At 38.3% G+C, this 20,051-nt stretch overlaps 2 protein-coding genes and 1 long non-coding RNA gene across 4 annotated transcripts; all 3 read left to right on the top strand.

Annotated features, from left to right (window-relative positions):
• Positions 1-1,044: 1,044 nt before the first annotated feature.
• Positions 1,045-2,790, top strand: LOC133706625 (RING-H2 finger protein ATL13-like). 2 transcript variants are annotated; one of them, XM_062132170.1, is made up of 2 exons: positions 1,045-1,186; positions 1,821-2,790. In XM_062132170.1, exon 2 carries the CDS (start codon positions 1,831-1,833, stop codon positions 2,623-2,625), a length of 795 nt encoding a protein of 264 aa, XP_061988154.1. In that variant the 5' UTR covers positions 1,045-1,186; positions 1,821-1,830; the 3' UTR covers positions 2,626-2,790. The 2 variants fall into 2 exon arrangements, with proteins under 2 accessions (XP_061988154.1, XP_061988146.1); XM_062132162.1 differs by having other exon boundaries at positions 1,065-1,291.
• A 7,109-nt stretch (positions 2,791-9,899) lies between these two features.
• LOC133724365 (uncharacterized) lies at positions 9,900-17,845 on the top strand. Its single transcript, XR_009853634.1, has 3 exons — positions 9,900-10,121; positions 17,253-17,493; positions 17,642-17,845. It is a non-coding gene; the product is annotated as an uncharacterized LOC133724365 (long non-coding RNA).
• Positions 17,846-18,956: 1,111 nt separating this feature from the next.
• LOC133708486 (uncharacterized) lies at positions 18,957-19,711 on the top strand. The gene is made up of 2 exons (XM_062133957.1): positions 18,957-19,156; positions 19,259-19,711. The coding sequence occupies exons 1-2, from the start codon at positions 19,046-19,048 to the stop codon at positions 19,424-19,426; spliced, it is 279 nt and encodes a 92-aa protein (XP_061989941.1). The 5' UTR covers positions 18,957-19,045; the 3' UTR covers positions 19,427-19,711.
• Positions 19,712-20,051: the final 340 nt, after the last annotated feature.

Genomic DNA, 20,051 nt, shown 5'->3' with positions numbered 1-20,051 from the left:
GTAACATCTCCAAGAATAATTGCCTAAGGCGAAGAATGGTGTGCGTAGTCACACAATCCATAAGACATTGCAGTTCTCCGGAATCCATTTCTTTTTTTCTTTGCCCTTGATTGAAAGTGTGGGTGGGCTGCTTCCTCCTTTTTTTCTCTCTCTTTGTTTTTTCTTCTTATTCTTCTGCTAGCACGTGGGCTTCCTCCTTCTTTTTCTTCTCTTCTTCTGCTAGGCAGTGGGCCGAGGCTTCCTTTTTTCCTTTTTTTTTTTTTTTCTTTTTCTTTGTCTTTGGCTAACGTGTGGGCCTAGTAGGGCTGATGCTTGCGCTGGGTTGGGCTAAAGAAGTTCTAGGCGACATGCATATGCAGCTTCTGGAAGTCTGACCAGTTCAAGAATGTGCAGCGCTTCTGTAGGCCGGTCCGGCAACTTTACGACCGGTTCTGGGAGTTATGTTTTCGGTTCCCGAATTCTGGAGTTAAGCTGCCATTTGTGTGCAATTTTGACGATAGAAGATAGTCTGGAAGGTTGCGAACTAGGGAAGGATCTTTTTTCTCTTGTGGGAGCCGGTTCGGTACTTTTCCAGCCGGTTGGAGTGACTCCGCCGCCAGTTCTGGGCCTCTAGGATTGTGGGCTTCAAGGTGTGCGGCAGTGGTTGCTCGGATTTGAGGGCTACAAAATGAGATTTTCAGGGTTAGGGCTTCGTGCTGATAACGTGTTTTTGGGAATCGATATTTGAGAGAGAATTTGTTGTGCTTGTATTGATAATAAGGGTCTCTTTATATAGAGGATTACAAAGCATAGAATTAAAGTTGTACATGAAAACGTAGTCGTACAATGAATGAATATCTATAAGATTCTTCGAGATTGTCTCTAAGATAAACCCTATTACAACTTGCACAACCAACCTAGAGTTTGGGCCGGATACAAATTCTGAATTTTGTTTTTGTTACAAAAATGGTGGTCGGGTGGGACTACCACTCCGGGGCCGAGAGCAACATGAGTAAGACCCCTCCCCATAGAGTGTTTTTCACATGCGGATGATCGAACCAGTGACCTCCTTACTACCAGGAGTATCACTGTATTCTGGCGACTTGGAACTCGAATGGGCCTGACTTTCTTGCCCGTTTAACATCTGTATTTAAGAATTACCAAGCGTGAAAGAAACCCGGTCGATAGGAGCGCTCGAACTCAAAAGGTGCAGGCTTCCTTCTCTATGTTCTTTCGTCTCTTTTAACTTTTAATGTTTTGAGTGCAGATATATAGAAGTTGAAGATCTGCCTTGACCGTGAATTCAAAATAGGTGAATTGTTCATTATTATTGCTTTGCTGAATATTCAATTTGAATGTTGGGTTTGTTGGTTTTCCGAATTCCATGTTTTTGGTATTTTGTCGGTTATCGATTGCCATCTTCGGTCTGGGTCTGGAAATGCAGACTAACTGGGAGTCTGGCTCTGGCATCAGTATTAGAAATCATTATAGCTAAGGATCAGATTCAAAATCAGTTTTCCTTTTATTTTATTATGGCTAAGTGTGAAATTAACAATCATCAAACTTTTATTATTATTATTATTATTATTATTATTATTATTTTTAGGTGTTTGGTACTCCTTACTGATTTAGGGAGGCAGCTTTTCCTAATCCTGATAGAAAATAGGCTTTACGTACTCCTCTTCGATTTAGGGCTTGCTAGCTATATATAGTCCTCTTCATCTTCAGCTAGTACAACATACCACTGATTGATTGATACTCCTTAACATCAGTTCTTCAAGATACTCCTTTACCTACTCCTACAAGTTATTTAAACTCTGTTTTTCTTCTTCTAATATCAGTTCTTCAAGCATGTCCGAAGGGAGGGATATATATAGGAGCCAAGTAAGGCAATATCAAACAACATTGCCACCAGGACGGGATAAGGAGCTTAAAATATTTTTCTACAGGCAAAGCCGCTTTTGGCATGATGATCCTGCAAACTATACTCATGATGAATGTATCTTGCAAGGTCGCAGAGCAGTTTTTGTCACTCACGATTTCTTAACAAGTATGAACATGCGCTGGTTACTTCTTAGTGCAGGTCTTCCATTAGAAGAACAGGCACCGATTCTTGAGGAAATAATAACTCAATTTGCTCGAATGGTTGTCCCCGAGCTGTCTATTACTGTGGTAATACTGCACATCAGCGTTCGCTCATTAGGTAGTGTCGACTATCAGGATATCATTGATTTTGTTGCAAGAGAACCGATCAATGTTAATTTACATGCTTCCCCTATTCGTGTCACTCCTACTGCGCATGCTTCTACGGTGTCCTTGCTAGGAACATATATGTCACTTTTTACTATTCCTGCATCTAGATCCTCGATTGAAGGTTTGAAGAAAGTGAGATTCGATAGTTTGGAAGAAGATGTTATCCGTGAGACTCCAACATGTGCTATATGTATCAAGGACTTTGTAGAATGTGTTGATGAACTGATTACTAGTTTACCCTGCGCTCACCATTATCATGTAGATTGCATTGTCCAGTGGCTGAAGAGAGATCACACTTGTCCCTTGTGCCGATACCGAATGCCACCTGCACGCATGGACGAGGATACGGACGGGGACAGGGACGGGGATGCAGTTGAGCCATCAAATCCCTAACGGAGGCTGTCGGAATCTCAAGTGTGAAGGGAGAGTTGATCCTTCCGAATGTATTTTATAGTAATTTAATATGGTACTTGTTGAAAAGTTTCTTTTTTCAAACAAGATTTGCATTATTCAGAAGAGAACTCATAATAAGTAGCAGCGGTCCCTAATTTGTATTTTGAGTTTGCATTGATGCTCATTTGGTTTCTAAACTATTTTTTCATCTTACAAAGTCTTCAACAATTTAATTACCGGAGGTGCAATATGAGGTGGGAGATTGGAAAACCATTGATATTTATCTCGTCCCAGAGGAAAGGTATTTCTGTTAGAATTTGTGGTGCATTAACTTTCAACAATTTCAATAGAAGCAAACTACAGTTCCATGGGACTTGATTTTGTTATGTCTCCGTTGAGCTTAGACTCCGAGGATGTCCAAAAATATGGACTTCATTTGTTCTGTAACTACTATCTACTAGCTTGCCAAGCAATTCAACTCCTTGCTGCTACCTAGGTTCAAGCAATCCAGATACAACTAAAACCTTGCGCCTCAAATTATACACAAGCTAAATCATATTTAATATGTGCTGATGTTGTGAGCTACAAGCTGTGAATTAATCTCCATAGGATCGTTTGCGCCCTTTTGCAGTGATCATAAAGGTGTAGAGACCGACGCTCAAATTTCCGTCCCCTTTCACTTCATACCTAAAACCTCCTAGCATCCATGATCACTTTTCTGAAAAGTGAAAATGGTACCAAAATTTAAGAGAAGAGGAAACACTTCGCAAAATTTAAAAACTTTCATTTGATTTTCCTTTTCACCTTTTCTTTTGGTTACAATTTCCTACTCTCACTTTCTTTTGGTTACACTTTTTACCAAAACGGTTAGACGCGGCGGTCTCAATTTTTCGAATGTTGCATGATCAAGGGTAGGGATCACAGGCAGGAACAAAGGGGGCAACAAGTAGCCATGTAGCGAATCTCCGCCTCTGGAACTTGTTGAACCACTGTGTTATAATCCTCCTCCAAAATTTCCCCAGAAATAAATCAATTACAATTAAGCATCAAACTCTCGATTAGCATCAACCCAAATAAATCATCGTAACAAAAAAAAAATCGAGCAACAGATTACCTACAACGTAACACAAATTAATTTCGACCCGAGAAGAGTTTGAGGTGAATTATACCCCAGACCCAATCACCTAAATGAAAATACAACAAAAACGCTGTTGGGCATTCTTTGGGCTTTCTCTAACTGTAGTCTCCTCTAGGGATCGCCAATTCAATTAACAATACCGGTTTCAAATTTTGTTTCAGTAGATAAAAGTCTTCTGCATTTACTATCTAACATTCTGTAATTGTTCCTTGAACTGTTGTCTGTTGCAGATTTTGAGTCTGAATATTCTGTAAAATCTTAATATTAAGATTAAGCAAGCTTACACATATGATGCTCAGCATGCCATGCTATTTATATAAATGTGGTTAGGTATGCCTGCCTTGGAATTGTAGTTAAATCTAACTTATGTGCCAAGAGCTTTGGTAAAGTCTTTGCTTCCTTTAACAACATGCATGGTTGTGAACAGCTCATAATCAATTGGATTCTTGATCGGCGGTCGATCGCCATCTTTGGTCTGGGTCAGGAATTCAGACTAACTGGAAGTTGGCTCCGGTTCGCTATATGTTTTCTTTGTATCTCTGCTTTCACTTTTTTGTTAGTATTGCAGATTTTTCCTCCGTGTTATGTTATTTTTAATAGCAAATTACCAATAACTACAATCTCAGCCTATTTATTACCAATAGCAAGCCTGTTTTTTTCTAATTCCTTTGCGGTACTGTAGCTGAACCCAAATTATCAAAATAACCTCTATAGACTTAATGTACTGGGCTTCAGTATCATTATGAGGAATTGCAGATTTAATATACTGAACTTTAGTATCATTCTGACATACACGACTTGCAGTTCTTTCCAGTTTCTAGAGGCAATTCTAAATGATTAACCGATTGAATTGTTTGTATACACATAAAAGAGCAAAAGTTATGTGACCTTGCACCATTTTTTTTGTTTGAAACTTAGTAATAAAATCGATCCATTAACATTAACCAATAAAGAAGACTTCAAAAAGCCTGCATCTCTGTCGATTTACTTTCATCAAAATCCTATCAACTCATAAACACAAATCCATATCCGCAAAAGATCAACATTTTGCTATTAATCTCACTTAACAAAACAAAACGATTCAAAATGATCAAATGTAAATCCTAATCCTAATCCAATCCAACCCATGGTCTTTGCTTGCCTTCGATTATCACCTACTTTCGAATACCAGCTCTTGTCAAGGTGAAGAAATCTATGTCTCTACGGGCAAAGCCGCGTTTGGCATGATGATCTTGCAAACTTCACGCATGATGGACATAGCTTGGTACGTCGAAGAGGAGATTGGGTCACTCCCGAGTACTTAACCGGAAGAAACATGTGCTGGTTACTTTTTGCGAGAGGTGTCCCACTAGAAGAATAGCCACCTATTCTTGAGAAAATAATTCAGTTTGCTCAAGTGGTTGTCCCCGAGCTACCTATTTTTGTGGTAATAATACACATCCGTGTTTATTCATAATATGTGTGAAATTTAGTGTTCATTTTTGTGGTTAGTTGTTGCCACTGATTGTGCTACTGAATATTAGTTTTGTAACCTTCTTTGTCAGCTCAAGTATTCTTCAAAATTTTGGTTGTTTATTGAAATATGTGGTTACATAATGTAGATGTTTATTAATTTTATTGGCCGATCATATCATCACCTCTAATATTTTGTTCCTGGTTTCTTTTTTACGTCTAAGCTACTTTTCCTATTCTGTTGGGTTCCTGAATATGTTTGGTTTTGACTTTCCTTGTCTGAGCGTGTCATCTTTAAAATTGTTGTAAGGTGGGGTTGTGTGTGATTGCTCGTGTTGTTGATCGTACCTTGGTCTTCGCTGAATCTGAGGTCGGGGTAGCTACATCTGCACCGGACGCTGAAGCCAAGGCCTGTCTTATGGCCTTGCGACTTGCTGTTGAACGCCTTGGTGGCTGTCCCTTTGTTCTGGAGTCCCACTTTTTTTTAACTCCCTTCTCCACGTTTGAAGATTTTGGGGAATCATTGGCATCGTCGGTTGCTAGCTTGATCTCCTGGTACCGACAGGAGAACATTTAATGGAGCAATGTCTGGTTTTACATCAAAATTTATTCCACAATCTAGTTTTTCACTCTCAATGGCAGATGAGGAGGTACTTTCATACATTCCCACTCTTATCCCCGTCTTTTCCTCAAATCTCATCTTTTTATAAAATTTGTCATCGAAGTTTGTTGAAAGTTAGTGTTACTGAATAAATTTGTTTTCCAATTTTCTTTCAATCCATCCTTTTATTTGATGTTTGAACATTTTGTTGTGTTTTTGGCGGTTTTGTGTTAATGACATTCTGTCATTGTATTGTTATTTTTCCAGGTTGTTCTAAACGTCCATCCTGGTCCTGATGAATTTATCAAGATAAATGACCCGTACGTTTCTCTTTGGTTTGTATTTTGTTTAATTGAAAGTAGCTTGATTTTATATGTTCATTTCAGCTTTGTTATTGCAGAGAATAAAATTTGTAACTGCATTGTTGGTGTATAGGATGAAACTTATCGTAACAACTATGATGAAACTTATTGTAACAACTAGGATGAAATTAACTGCATTGTTAATTTGAAACATATCGTAAAACAAGCTAGGATGAAACTTTCTTATAGATTTTGATGTAAAACCAGACATGTATAGACTCATAACAACTTATCAAACTTAATAAGCAACTTATCATAGCAACTAATGTCAAATAAAATTAAGTGAATGGATTAAGTTTGATAAGTTTATACATGTCTGGTTTTACATCAAAATCTATAAGAAAGTTTCATCCTTGTTTTATAATATCTTTCCCACATGGATCTTGCTGTAATCAAAGTCATTACTGCTTTACTCAAGAAACTCAAACCAATTGTTACCCTGATCTCTATCATTTGAAGCGAGAAAAGCCAATTATGGAGTTTCAATGAGATAACATTTTTGTTCGTTTGTTACCAAACATCTAATCTTTTCATCAATTTCTATATATGAACTACCAAAGCAAAACATAGAGAGAATTACTCTATTACGAATCTGCTATTATTATCTCTATATACATTACCACCTATGAGGTTGTCCGCTATTATTATCTCTACATATACTCCCACCTCTAAAGCGTTCTAAGGCACAGTATATGTTTAAGTGAACACTAATGTGTTTTTTTTTTTTAAATACAAAAATGAAATTAAACAGAAATTATGGCAATGCTCATAAACAGAAATTAAAGCATAAAGTGGCAAATGATCATGCTCAACATCAAGCAGTTCGTTTTATGTATTCAAATATCACGGAAAAATGACCTCTTACTTCAACAGTGCTATATGCTTGCCAGATCACAGTATCTCCATTCTCGAAGACTGTGGCACAAGTAGTAGTTTTCCTAAGTGAACTATATATATATTGTTGCTACTTTATTTATTGAACTAGTACATTTATCATTTACACCAATTATTGAGCCTGCCTTCAAAGCAAGCATATAAGATGCACCACATACAAAGAAAATATCGTGTGGGTGAATCTTTGATTGTGCGTATACTTCCACTGTTCTTGGTTGACTGTTTTCAAACCTAGATTACTGTAAAACACTGATAAAGAAACTTCTGGTCCTAAGATGTGTAGCAAAGATCTTAAGTTTTGGGATGTACATTAACAATCCACCCATTGAGTATGAGATATCATGATGTCTAACACCTCAATTTTGATCCTCAACAAGTACTTGAACATTCATGTAGGAAAACTGATAAGAGTCCAAAGTTCCAAACTGATAAAATCCAGCCATCAATTCAGTACTCTTAGTTAGGGATGGCAATGGGGCTGGTTGGGGATGGGGATCACAATAAAACTAAAATATGATTAAATTCATAAATCATAATTCAATGAGTATAAAAAGTCTCTATAGCATGCCCATTTTATTCGAATAATGTGATGTTCTCTAAATCATTGCAATTAAGAACCCTACAACAAATAATATAACAAGGAAAACATGGTCAGTAAATTGTAGTAGTTATCGTGCATTCGTGCCATAAGTTAATCAAATAAAATATGAAGTATGAATATGATTTACCTCATCTTCACCATTACACTCGGTATCATTTTCAACACTAACTCTTCTAGATTCTTCATAATTTGATGCTGCTCGTACAAAAAAAAAAAAAAAAAAAAGTAGTTTGCAAAATGCAAGACATTAAAAAAAAAATTATAGTTGTGAATGTATCATTATTCGGTACCTTTTATCTCACTCCATAACCAATCTCGAGCACACATCAAAGCCTGTATTGTCTTTGAATGGAGTTGGCTACGATGAGAACTTATAATCCTTCCACTAGTACTGAAGCAAGATTCCGAAGCAACAGTTGAGACAGGAATTGCTAAAATATCTCTAGCAATTTCTTGCAAAGTGGGATACTTAATTCCATTTGATTTCCACCAACACAATATATCAAAAGTTTCATAATCATTTATAGGTAAGAGAGACTCCTCTAAATAATGATCTAACTCAGACTTAACATGTGTATTGGTAGCAAAAGAAGAAACAAAGACATCTAATTGTTTTACCAAATCAAGTTTAAGTGCAGATGTACGTCCTTGATGAAGAGGAAGAGATTAGAGTTTGAGATGCTTCACAACTATGATTAGATCTAGATTGATACTCCTTGACTACATCATAAAGCATCTTTTTATATCTCTCAATTTCATTTGATGCAGTTGCTTTACTGTGGGGATAAAGTAAAGAGCACAAAAACTCTATTTGTTTCATCTTGTACCTTGGGTCCAAAATGCTTGCAATTCCCATCAAACCATGCATTGTGTTCCAATACTTCTCAAACTTCATAAGCATTTTTGATGCCATTGCTTGCACCTCAACCTGTTCTGATTCCTGCCAATCATATATTGCCATTCTAATAGCACAAATATTTTTAAAATAAAGATTGGCTGTAGGATACTGAGTCCCAGAAAAAAGCTCTGTCGCATCATAAAACATTTCTAATTTGTCTATAATCTCTTTCGTCTTTGACCAATCATCTTCACTAGGAGAAAATTTGTATAAAGCATCACGATGTTTCAGACGAGGAAAAACATCTTTATATATCATTGGTGTTAAGCATAGTATACGTAGAGTTCCACCTAGTTTTGCAATCAAGTTCCAACTTTTTAGTGCTTGGAATTCTTAATTGCTTTGCTGCCTCAACAAATTTTTCCTCTCTATTTGGGGAAGCTGTCCAAAATGCAACACTATACCGAATGTTTTCAACACTATCTTTGATCACATCTAAGCCATCTCTCACAACTAAGTTTAATATATGAGCACAGCAACGCATGTGGAATAAATCTCCATCCAACAAAAGTGAACTAGAATCGATCTTACCCAATATTTTGTCAATCATGGCATCATTGGTGGTGTAATTATCTACAGTTAGAGGCGGGTATCTAATGGAGCTCCGCCTGCTGGGGATTTTTGCCATCCCTACTCTTAATTGTCCTCCATTAGGCTTCGACTAGTGCAGGTACCCTAGGAGCACGTGACTTTACGAAAACAGACCTGATTTTCTATAAGAGCGGTTTTTCTCTACCAGTCAATGTTTGCCACGTACCCCAGACCTAAATAAAAATACAACAAAACGCCTTGTGCAAGATGAAGACTTTCTCTGATTATAGACTCCTCTCTGGACTGCCAATTCAATTGAAGGTATTGTTATTGGTTTCAAATTTTGTTTCAGTAGATAAAAGTCTTCAACTTCTACTATCTGAAATTCTGTATTTGTTCCTTGAATAGTTATCTGTTGCAGATTTTGAGTCTGAATATTCTGTACAATCTTAAAAGCAGTCTTACACATATGATGCTTAGCATGCCATGCCATGCATTTATTTATATAAGTGAGGTAGGATATGCCTGCATTGGAATTGTAGTTAAATCTAACTTATATGCCAAGAGTTTTGGTAAAGTCTTTGATTCTTTTAACAACATGGTTGTCATCGTATCATAATCAATTGGATTCTTATGCCAAGTTTCCCTTGCAACTTGTTGTTCTTAATTCATTAGTTTTGCAGATAAAAGTATTTGGTAAATGTTGTGTAATCTGTCATGTATATATTTGGAGTCTTTTTGGAATGGAATTGGAAGTGTTGAAAGATAAATCACTTGGTTGGTTGGTCTCGGGAAGCTCTTGACTCTTGAGGATTCTTCAAGTGGTTCAATGAGTATACTCTGACAGCTTGCTGGTGTTTAATGTTGGGGTGACTAGCGGATCAAGTGAGGCTGGTTTTTCTTCCTGCTTCAAGTTTGGAAAGGAACAAGAGATTGCTTAGTTCCTTTGAACAATACTTTGCTTGAATTTGGTTTGCAAGCGGTGCATTGTCTTTTGTAATCTTCTTGTCTTTGTCTCGGTATATTTTTATTTCAACTATTTCCTTTCTGTTCTCCCTTGAATCTAATGTTCTAGTGTTGAGTTATCACATAAAAAGAATACTCTTTTAGGGATCTCTGTTGCTTGACAAGTGAATGTGGAGTGACATGGTATGTTACAATTATGATATAGCATGCATTGAGGTGCCGTGATTAGTGCTCTGAGTGGCTTGGAAGAACCTTCATAGAAATTCTGTGAAAAGTTGATACAGTATATGTGGAATGCTAGCCATGCTAAATGTCTAAGCAATAAAAGGGTCCTCAAGATTTTGATCACTAGGATAAGGCATTAGAGGGTTGCATTAGATATGAACAGCTATTGATAATTACATGTTTCATGTTAAATAAACTGCAATAACATGTTATGTGTTTAAGGACAATCAAAATTGACAGAGAGAGAGAGAGAGTTTCGATTCAGAGAGAATGAGAATTCATGTGTATTTATTCATCTCATACAATAGGGTATTTATAGGAAAACATTGTAGTGTGAATGCTCAAAGAGAAAACCAAAATGATAACAATCTTCATCATGGCTGCAGCTGCATACTTGTCTTTCAATGATGAAATCTGCCATGCTTGTTGCCTCTTGGTATAAAGCATGTCACACAAGTCTTCATACACTCAAGTACCTATGTATACACTCAAGTACTTATTTACATGATATAGACATTTATACTATGACTCATATATACAACAAGATGAGTCATATATACTACAACACTCCCCCTTGGATATTTCATGTCAATAGTATTGTCTAGGCTGTGCGCTTCGAAGTTGCCTCGTTAAAAACCTTGTCAAGTAATAAAACCCTGTGGGAAAAACAACTTTGGTCGAAGGAGAAAAAGAGCACAACGCGCGTTGAGTGTGGAGTAGTAATATCACAGCTTCGGAGATAAGTGGAGTCTTCTTATCAGCATCATAAGTAGGTAGTATATATGTCTACGAGAGGGATGCATTTAGAGTTGCTGCAACAAAACCTTGCCCGGAAAACCCAGTGGGAAAAAACCGTGGTCGAAGGGAAAAGATGAGCAAAAGCATATATGTTGAATCAAAACATCTTCAGGATGTAGTATAAGTGGGGCGACCATGCTAAAGATGTGCCTCGTTAAAACCTTGCCAGGTAACAAAACCCAGTGGGACAAAATAACCCTGGACGAAGGACAAAAAGAGTACACGATGGTCAAGTGGGTATACTTCTGGATACTCCCCCTGATTTCAACATCTCCTTTGTGTCTCCCAAACGTGGTGTTTCTCTCGTTGCCTCATTAAAAACCTTTGCCGAGTAATAAAAACCCTGTGGGATAAAAATAACCTCGGTCGAAAGGGAAAAAGAGCACAACACACTCTTCACGTTTCGAGACCATATATGTAGACATCTCCCCCTCTGATTGATCTTTGAGGAGAGTCTTTTATTGCTGATTTTATGCTTGATGTTGTCACTTTTGATGCAGCCTTGCTTCATTTGTTTCAAAATAAGCAGCATTATCTTAAATGCTTGTAGGCTCATCTGTGGTAGACTTCAAACTACAACTGTTCGAACATGCGTAACTATGGATCCAGTCCATATACATTCACGAACTACTTCGTGAAGAGCAATACTCTCTGCATTGTTCGAATATATAGCGACTAAGGTCTATTCTGTAAACCTTCAAGATATCGCGGTCTTACCCATGGTGAACACTTTACCAGTCTGGGAAGGCCTTTGTATGGGTCAACAGATACCCAATATCAGCAAAACCTTCCAAAAACACTTATGTCATTTTGGGGTAGGGATAGAAAACGCAGGCCAGCGTTTGGCGGCGTTTCTGGTGTGTGATGGGTCTGATTCCATGATCTCTTTGTAGGGATAGAATAAGCCCATATCGATCGTACATCTCAAGTATCGAAAGATATCTTTTACACCAATCCAATGGCGTCGCGTTGGCGCAGAGCTATACCTTTTAGCTAACAAGTTTATGTCAAAACGAGATGTCCAGTCTTGTGCATTGAGCTAAGTACAATAATGCGCTTATTCACACTTCTGCCTCTTGCACATCTTTGTCTGATCATCCTTCAGACGAAGATGATCCTTTTTAGGATCAAGACTACGAACGATCATGGGGTGCTTGAAGGCTTGACCTTTGTCAAAATGCCTAAGCATCTATCAACACGGTGCTCAAGTTCCAAACTGAGGCATAATCGTGTTCCCCCAAAATCCTTCATCTCAAACTCAGATTTCAAGTGTTCAGCGGTTTCCCTTAACTCTTTAAGGGCTTCTAATGAAGATCATGTCCAACATGAAAACCGCGATAGAATCCGAAACTTGTTATGGAAACGCGCGGGCATATCCCTTCCCAATCAAGTAGTCACTTTTAGCGAGCGTTTCAACTCTATTGCAAACGCGCTCCGTGGTCTAGAGCCACTTGATTTGGGTAACTAAAGTTTCACTATGAACTTTCATGTATATTCCATATCTAGATCCTCATAGAGATACGTAGTGACCACATTTATAAGCTGCATGTTCAGTTATTTGGAAACTACCAAACTGACAGGGTAGTGGAGTGCAATGACAACCATTACGAGAGAATATGTCTCATCGTAGTCAATTCCAGGGCGTTTTGTGAGGAGCCTTGCGTCATAAGGCGAGATTGCCATCTCTTTTTCTCAACACGCTTTCTAACGAAGACCCATTAGTCAATAGGTTTTATGTAAGAAGGTGTTGGCATCACTGGCTCAACGACCTTCCTCTTCGTTAGAGAATCTTACTTAACCTGGATCGCATCTTTCCATTTAGGCCAAATTTCTCTACGTTGGTATTCATGCTTCAACAGAGCGTGGTTCGATATCATCGATCTCAACAAACTCATGTGCATCAAAATGCTCAAATACATCATCAATTATGATGGAGTTTCTATTCCACGTCTTATGTACACTAGTGTGATTTTCATAGAGCTCTATATTCTCAGAAATAGGTTCTGACGTTGAGGCGTCCCCCAACGATAACCATAATCCGGAAGATACTCATAAGACGGATGTTGAGTGTCGATGATCCAAGGATTGTGCCAAAGTATCCTTCGAATCCACAGGCTTCCCACGCATCTTAGTTGGGGCCTTGGCCTATAACGCCAGAGTGCCACTTTCTATGGCGTTGGCGCCTTGCCTACCTCTGTGTAGGGTGGCGCTACGTCCTATTTGTAGGGACATCCTTCCTTGCAGGCATGTTTGCAGCAAATGTGTGATCTCGTCACTTTTAATAGGGATCTCTCGTCACTTTTAATAGGGATCGAGATGAGACATAGTGGGGACAGACCACGACAATTCCTGTCGTTCCTGCTGAACATTCGAGTTCTTATCTCCCCCTAACGATGGGAAGACTGTCTCATCAAAGTGACATCCGTAAATCAAACGGAAAGGAGATCGCCTTGCAAGGGCATTAAGTGGCGAACGATTGTTGGAGTCTCAAATCCAACTAAGTTGCTCACTTATTGGTAAGGACCTACCATAGGCGCTGTGGCAGCGCAATTGGCACATAAATGGCTCACTCGAATGTGCGTAAGTACAAAATATTTGTACCCAGTCACTAGCTGTAACGCAGATATACATTGAGTGGCGGTAGGTCGTAGAGAAATTAGCATAGTTGTATGCGATATTGCATCTCCCCAAGCGGATATAAGAAGATTGGTGCGCATCACCAATATCTGAACTACCATCGTAGTTATGTCCGCGAGACCTTTTGGGCGTGTATATGGGAATGTGATGTCTAACATCAGTCCCTTTGCAATAACCATCGAAAGTCTTCGATGTAAACTCTCTAGCATAGTCAAATCTATTTGACTGAAGGATGAATCTGGGGGGTGAGCCCATTGTCATATGATTTGTGCTAGGAGTATAGCATACGTAGCTTTTATAGATGGACAATGGCACAACACGTGATTAGTGTGTTTGCGTGTCAACCAACATCATGAGATATTCAAACGTCCGCAAGTTGGTTGAATAGGTCCATAAATATCACCTTGGATTCTTTGTAAGAATGGTATATTTTCTTTAGTGTCCTTTGTATAGGATGGTCTCGATCCTATCTTTGCTAAAGAGCAAGCTTTGCAAAACGAAGTAACTCTTTGGACCAATCTTTGGTTCATACTTCTTTTCGTTTTGAGGAATGGATGTCCGTGAAGTCTTTAATATACGGAACATCATATCACGACCTGGATATCCCAAACGGTCTTGCCAAAGCCTATATGTGTCAGAATCCCATAAGTCATCTCTTATGACATGGTTTGATTCAATGACTCGAATAGTGGTTGCATGCAACCCACTAGAGCGACACATAAGTTTCTCTAATACTCGTTTATGTCCGTAGTCATTAGAGGCGATGCAAAGGAACTCTTGTCCATTCTTACAATGTGTTTTCACATGAAAATCATTGGCTCTTATATCTTTTAAGTAATAAAGTTCGGAAATTAACACATGTCCATGACATTGAATAATAATGCGACACTTTATTAATAGCCAATTATTACATCAAAGTTTCCAAAATCTATTCCAAAATAAAATCAAACTTATACAAATTGTAATTGCCAATCCGTTTGGTAATTCCAATGAAATATGACCAGGGAAGTAGAGAGATGTTGGTGGAGCGAGGCTCGCTTAAGTACCCCGATCTCAATTACTTTCCTAGACATCATACTTCATTGGGTACGCCACATGAGAAAGAGTCAATACATTTGTCTTTTGTTGACTAAGGCACATTTGCCGTTTTATTGGAAAATAGAAAGGACTATTCTAATCAAAGTCTGCGGCATCCTCGTGCTCTTTACAGCTTTGAAGTCCTCAGTGGTGAGAGTGATATCTTCACCATCTTCATCTTCAGCAAGATTGATTTCTTGCTCTCTCAATTGCCTATACTCCTTGTAGCTTGCAGCTAGTTGGGTACTTGCATGGCATTGTTTGAACCAATGCTTCAATTGATCCATATAGCGTCACATCAAGATAATTACTTGAGCAGCATGCTTTGTGGGTGTTCGTTGGAACACAAGGCCCTGGTCAGGTGCCTGTATTATGGGCAATATCCCTCTCGTAGTGAGATGGTTCTCAACGTCGGTTACCCAGCCATGGTATTCCGAGCCTGTTGAGTCAAGCATTGGAAAGTCGAGTCTAGGTTCATTCGACATCCTGAAAAATAGGAAGATAAGATATATTAGTTTCGGAGTTTAAACTTCCACGAAAACTAAGATAATAAGATTTCTGAGCTATGCTACCAAGAAATCAATTTCCAAGAATATTTGGATTAGATGAAAACAATGATGTTTGCGGACGCTCTTAGTCCGATTATTATGAACACTCTTAGTTCATTGATTTACGAACACTCTTAGTTCGTATAGCGCGAATCCCCACGATTCTGGTTTTAGTTGATAAATTGATACTTGCGGACGCTCTTAGTCCGAATATTATGAACACTTTTAGTTCATAGATTACGAATGCTCTTAGTTCGTTTAGCGTGAATTTCTATAATTCCGCTTTTTGATTACAAGTCCCTGAAAAGAAGAGAAAAAGGAATACAAACTCAAAACAGGAACTTTAATCTTTAAAACTTACTTGTTGAAATTCGGAGCAAATTTGCTTCTGAACAGATCGCACTTCAAATGTTATACAGGTCTCAAAACTGCTCCAACAGGGCTGAAATTTGGAGATAAGATATAAGAGACAGAGATTAACAACTTTGAAGAAGAAATGATTTTGATTAGATGTCCCGAAAAGGACGTTTCTTGGCGTGCAAGCAGGTTGATCTGCACAGGAACGATCATACTGAATAGCTCCCACTTTGAATGGTGTACATGTCTCAAAACGACTTCAAAAGGGCTGAAATTTTGAGGTCAGATAGAAAAGACATAAATGAACAACTTTGATGAAGGAATGATTTTGATCTGAGGTCCCTATCAAGATGTTTCGGGCGTACAAACAGGCTGATCTGCACAGGAACGAGCGTGCTGAACAGCTCCCACTTCGAATGGTGTACAGGTCTCAAAACGACTCCAACAGGGCTACAATTTGGAGGACAGATAGAAGAGACATATACGAACAACTTTGATGAAGGAAGTATTTTGATCTGAGGTCCCTATCAAGATCAAAATGGGGCGTGCAAACAGGCTGATCTGCACAGGAAAATCACTTAAAAGTGTTTGGCAGGTGACTCGGCAGCTGCTGCGCAGGTCGCTCGGCAGCTGCTGCGCAGGTCGCTCGGCAGCTGCTGCGCAGGTCGCTCGGCAGCTGCTGCGCAGCTTCTCGGCAGCTGCTGCGCAGGTCGCTCGGCAGCTGCTGCGCAGCTTCTCAGCAGCTGCTGCGCAGGGTCTCGGCAGCTGCTGCGCAGCTGCTCGGCAGCACTTGGCAGCGGTCTGGTTTCTGTTCAAAAATTCCGGCGGCCGGTTCAGGCCTTTTCCGGCCGGTTCCGGCGATTCTGAGGCCGGTTCTGGGCTTCTGGGATCAATGGCTTTGATATGAGATAGGTTTTGGAGGTTTTTTGTAGTTTTGGAAAAATGACTTCGATTGATGATGAACTCTACTCTTGTCAATCTTCGATTCTAATTCTAGAGCAACTTCGTGCTGATAACGTGTTTAAGGACAATCAAAATTGACAGAGAGAGAGAGAGAGTTTCGATTCAGAGAGAATGAGAATTCATGTGTATTTATTCATCTCATACAATAGGGTATTTATAGGAAAACATTGTAGTGTGAATGCTCAAAGAGAAAACCAAAATGATAACAATCTTCATCATGGCTGCAGCTGCATACTTGTCTTTCAATGATGAAATCTGCCATGCTTGTTGCCTCTTGGTATAAAGCATGTCACACAAGTCTTCATACACTCAAGTACCTATGTATACACTCAAGTACTTATTTACATGATATAGACATTTATACTATGACTCATATATACAACAAGATGAGTCATATATACTACAACATTATGTGCTAGCCTCAAAAACACATAATTTTTTACTTGTGCTTTGCTTAAAGCCTTAAACCATACATCGCTAAGTTTCTGGGTAAGGAAAGCTACATGGAGCATTACATTCATGACTTTCCTGGCCTTTCTTAAGTGTATTTCAGAAATATCTGAAACATCACTTTTACAGGAAGATCCTCCAAGATTATTCAAATGGCTCAAGAACTGTTTGCTGTATGGAGTATGGACACCATTGCAATGTAAAGAGGGAAATATTTTCTTCCATTATAGATTATTAACTGGTGTAATATTGCCACGGGATCATATATTGCAACAAATGAGGAACTCGCAGTTCTAGCAATGGTTGGAAAAGAAATTGCACCGCAACAGCATGACTTACTGCCTTCTGCGTATCTCTTCCTTTCCGATATGTAAGGATGCAATCATATATTTCATCATAATTTATCTTATCAGTTTCTGTATCCTTCTCCTGTATATGTTTGTATAATATATGTCTGATATTATACTAGGATATATAATCATACATGTAAGGATCTCTCTTCTGTATTAATTCTACAGGTGAAGGCTAAATTTCGTTTTTTCAATATAAGGAGCTCCATATGTGTCTGCAACATGCTACATTTGCACCCAGTGACAATTCCATTTGTGGTTTGTGATACAAGTGGATTGTATCAATACTAAGTCTGAGGATGCATATGCCGTTGATGGATCTATGACAGATGGTATGGAGTATATCTTCAACTTAGCAGACAGTTGAGATGTTGTCGTGGTTTGCTATTGAATGAGGTCATTTTTTGTTTTGTTTTTACTTTATCTTTCCTTCTAATATGCTATTAATTGGCAAAGAAATATTGTTGGAGTGGTTGCTCTAGTGTTTATATGCATTGTTATGGTGATGTTTGCTGTTTTCAATTACATAACATATATAATCTATCTATGGGTGTGCCAAATGTGGATGTGAATGTGATTACATATAGAATGTGTATGTCATTTGGAACTTTTGTCATGCTGTTCATTCCGTACCACTGCTAGCTTTAGTGTCTGATTATGCTGTAGATGTGAGGTTATTAATTTTTATTGGAATTTTGAGCACCTGTAGTAATGCCTGAACTTGTCCTTAAGAACATTTTCTCGGCAATTTGATTTAGTTCTGCTGGATTGGTCATTAAATTTGAGCTTCCATATTAAGGGCGGTATCCAGCTATTTATGATTATACTGTCTATGATGCAATTCTTTTTTAGTTTCTGTAGTCGCAAGTTTCTGCTATTCTAAAGTAATACTTGCTAAATTATGTGGGATGAGCATTCTCTTAGGTCTTAAGGGTCTTCAACAATGGTGCAGAGAGGGAGTGATTACTGAAGTATCTTTTTCGACGCACTGATTGAGGTTCTTATTGCCTTCTGATCTGGAGAACAAGAAACATTACAAGAACTGCACCCTCCTATACTCCAATAGTGTAGGAGATGGTTTGAAACTTGAACAAAATCAGGCTATTTTCTGATTCAAGTGCTACTGGACACCTTATATGATTACATTGACTGTCATGTGATTTTCTCTCAATTCCTCTCTATCTCTTGTTCAATGATAATATCTTTCACATGAAATCTGGGCTATTCAGTTGGACATTACAAGGCTTATGAGGAGAAGGAATAAGTTAACACATTATCAGTGATTTTCACGGCTTTCATGTTGTTATATATTTTCTCTTTATATCTAAAGTCTAATTTCAGGTCAGGATTTAACTTTTGATTCTATATCTGCAACATATCCATCTTTGGTATTGTTCCTTAAGTGATCAGGGTGTTGTTTATACTTTGATATTGGATCTTTTGGGGTTATATCGGAGGTGTACGAGTGTTTGATTATTTCTTCTTGAATAATATGGCAAGCAGAATTTGTTCTTGATTATTTCTTCTTGAATAATATGGCAAGTAGTTACGTAACTACTATCTACTAGATAAATGGTGATGCTGGTTTACGGAGGTCTATTAACCTTTCGTCTTCCTGATTGTCCTGCAGTGGCACAACTCACAACTAAGATCAAGCATTTGCCTTCAGTTTTACACAAAAAGGTGAGTATGGAACCACCCCCTCTATTGTAATCAACTAATCATTTTAAATTACTGACGAGTTTGTGTTATTCTGAAATAACAACTTGTTTAAAAATTCTGTAGGATAAGCACTCTCTTAAGGGTCTTCAAGCAATGGTGCAGAGGCGGAAGAGATTATTGAAGTATCTTTGGCGGAGTGATTGGGTTTCTTACTGCCTTGTTCTCTCCAAACTTGGCCTTCGGGACACACCAGATTACAAACAAGAATACAAGAAACATTACAAGAACTAGCCCCCATCCTCATTATTGTTGTCTCTATTTCTTCAGCCTTTTGTATATCAAAAGGTAACTGTAAACCTTCATCATGCCCCAAGTAATGTTTCTGCCACATACTGGAGTAGCTCATGTGTGTTTCTTAGCAACTACATCCAATCCCATTCCGGCTTCAAGCTTGCCAAGCAATTCAGCTCGTTGCTGCTACTTTGGTTCAGGGAATCCAGATACAACTAAAACATAGCACCTCAAATTATACACAAGCTAAATCATATATGACATTAGTTGTGCTGATGTTGTAACTTGTGAGCTACAAGCTGTGAACTTTATCTGGAGTTAAATCTCCAAAGGACTGTTTACGCCCTTTCGCAGTGATCATAGTCATAAAGGTGTAGAAACCAATACTCAAATCTCCATCCCCTTTCACTTCATACCTAAAACCACCTAGCGTCCATGATAACTTCGCTGAAAATAGTACCAAAATTTCAGAGAAGAGAAAACATGGTGTTTTAAATCTAAAACTTTCATTTGATTTTCCTTTTCACCTTTTCTTTTGGTTACAATTTTTCTACTGTCACTTTCTTTTGGTTACATTTTTTTTACCATTACCATTCCAAATAAAAACGGTTAGACGTGGAGGTCT

This window comes from Rosa rugosa, chromosome 1 (assembly GCF_958449725.1).
Source record: "Rosa rugosa chromosome 1, drRosRugo1.1, whole genome shotgun sequence".
In the NCBI taxonomy this organism is placed as follows: domain Eukaryota; kingdom Viridiplantae; phylum Streptophyta; class Magnoliopsida; order Rosales; family Rosaceae; genus Rosa; species Rosa rugosa.
This window is presented reverse-complemented; position numbering and strand designations above follow the sequence as displayed.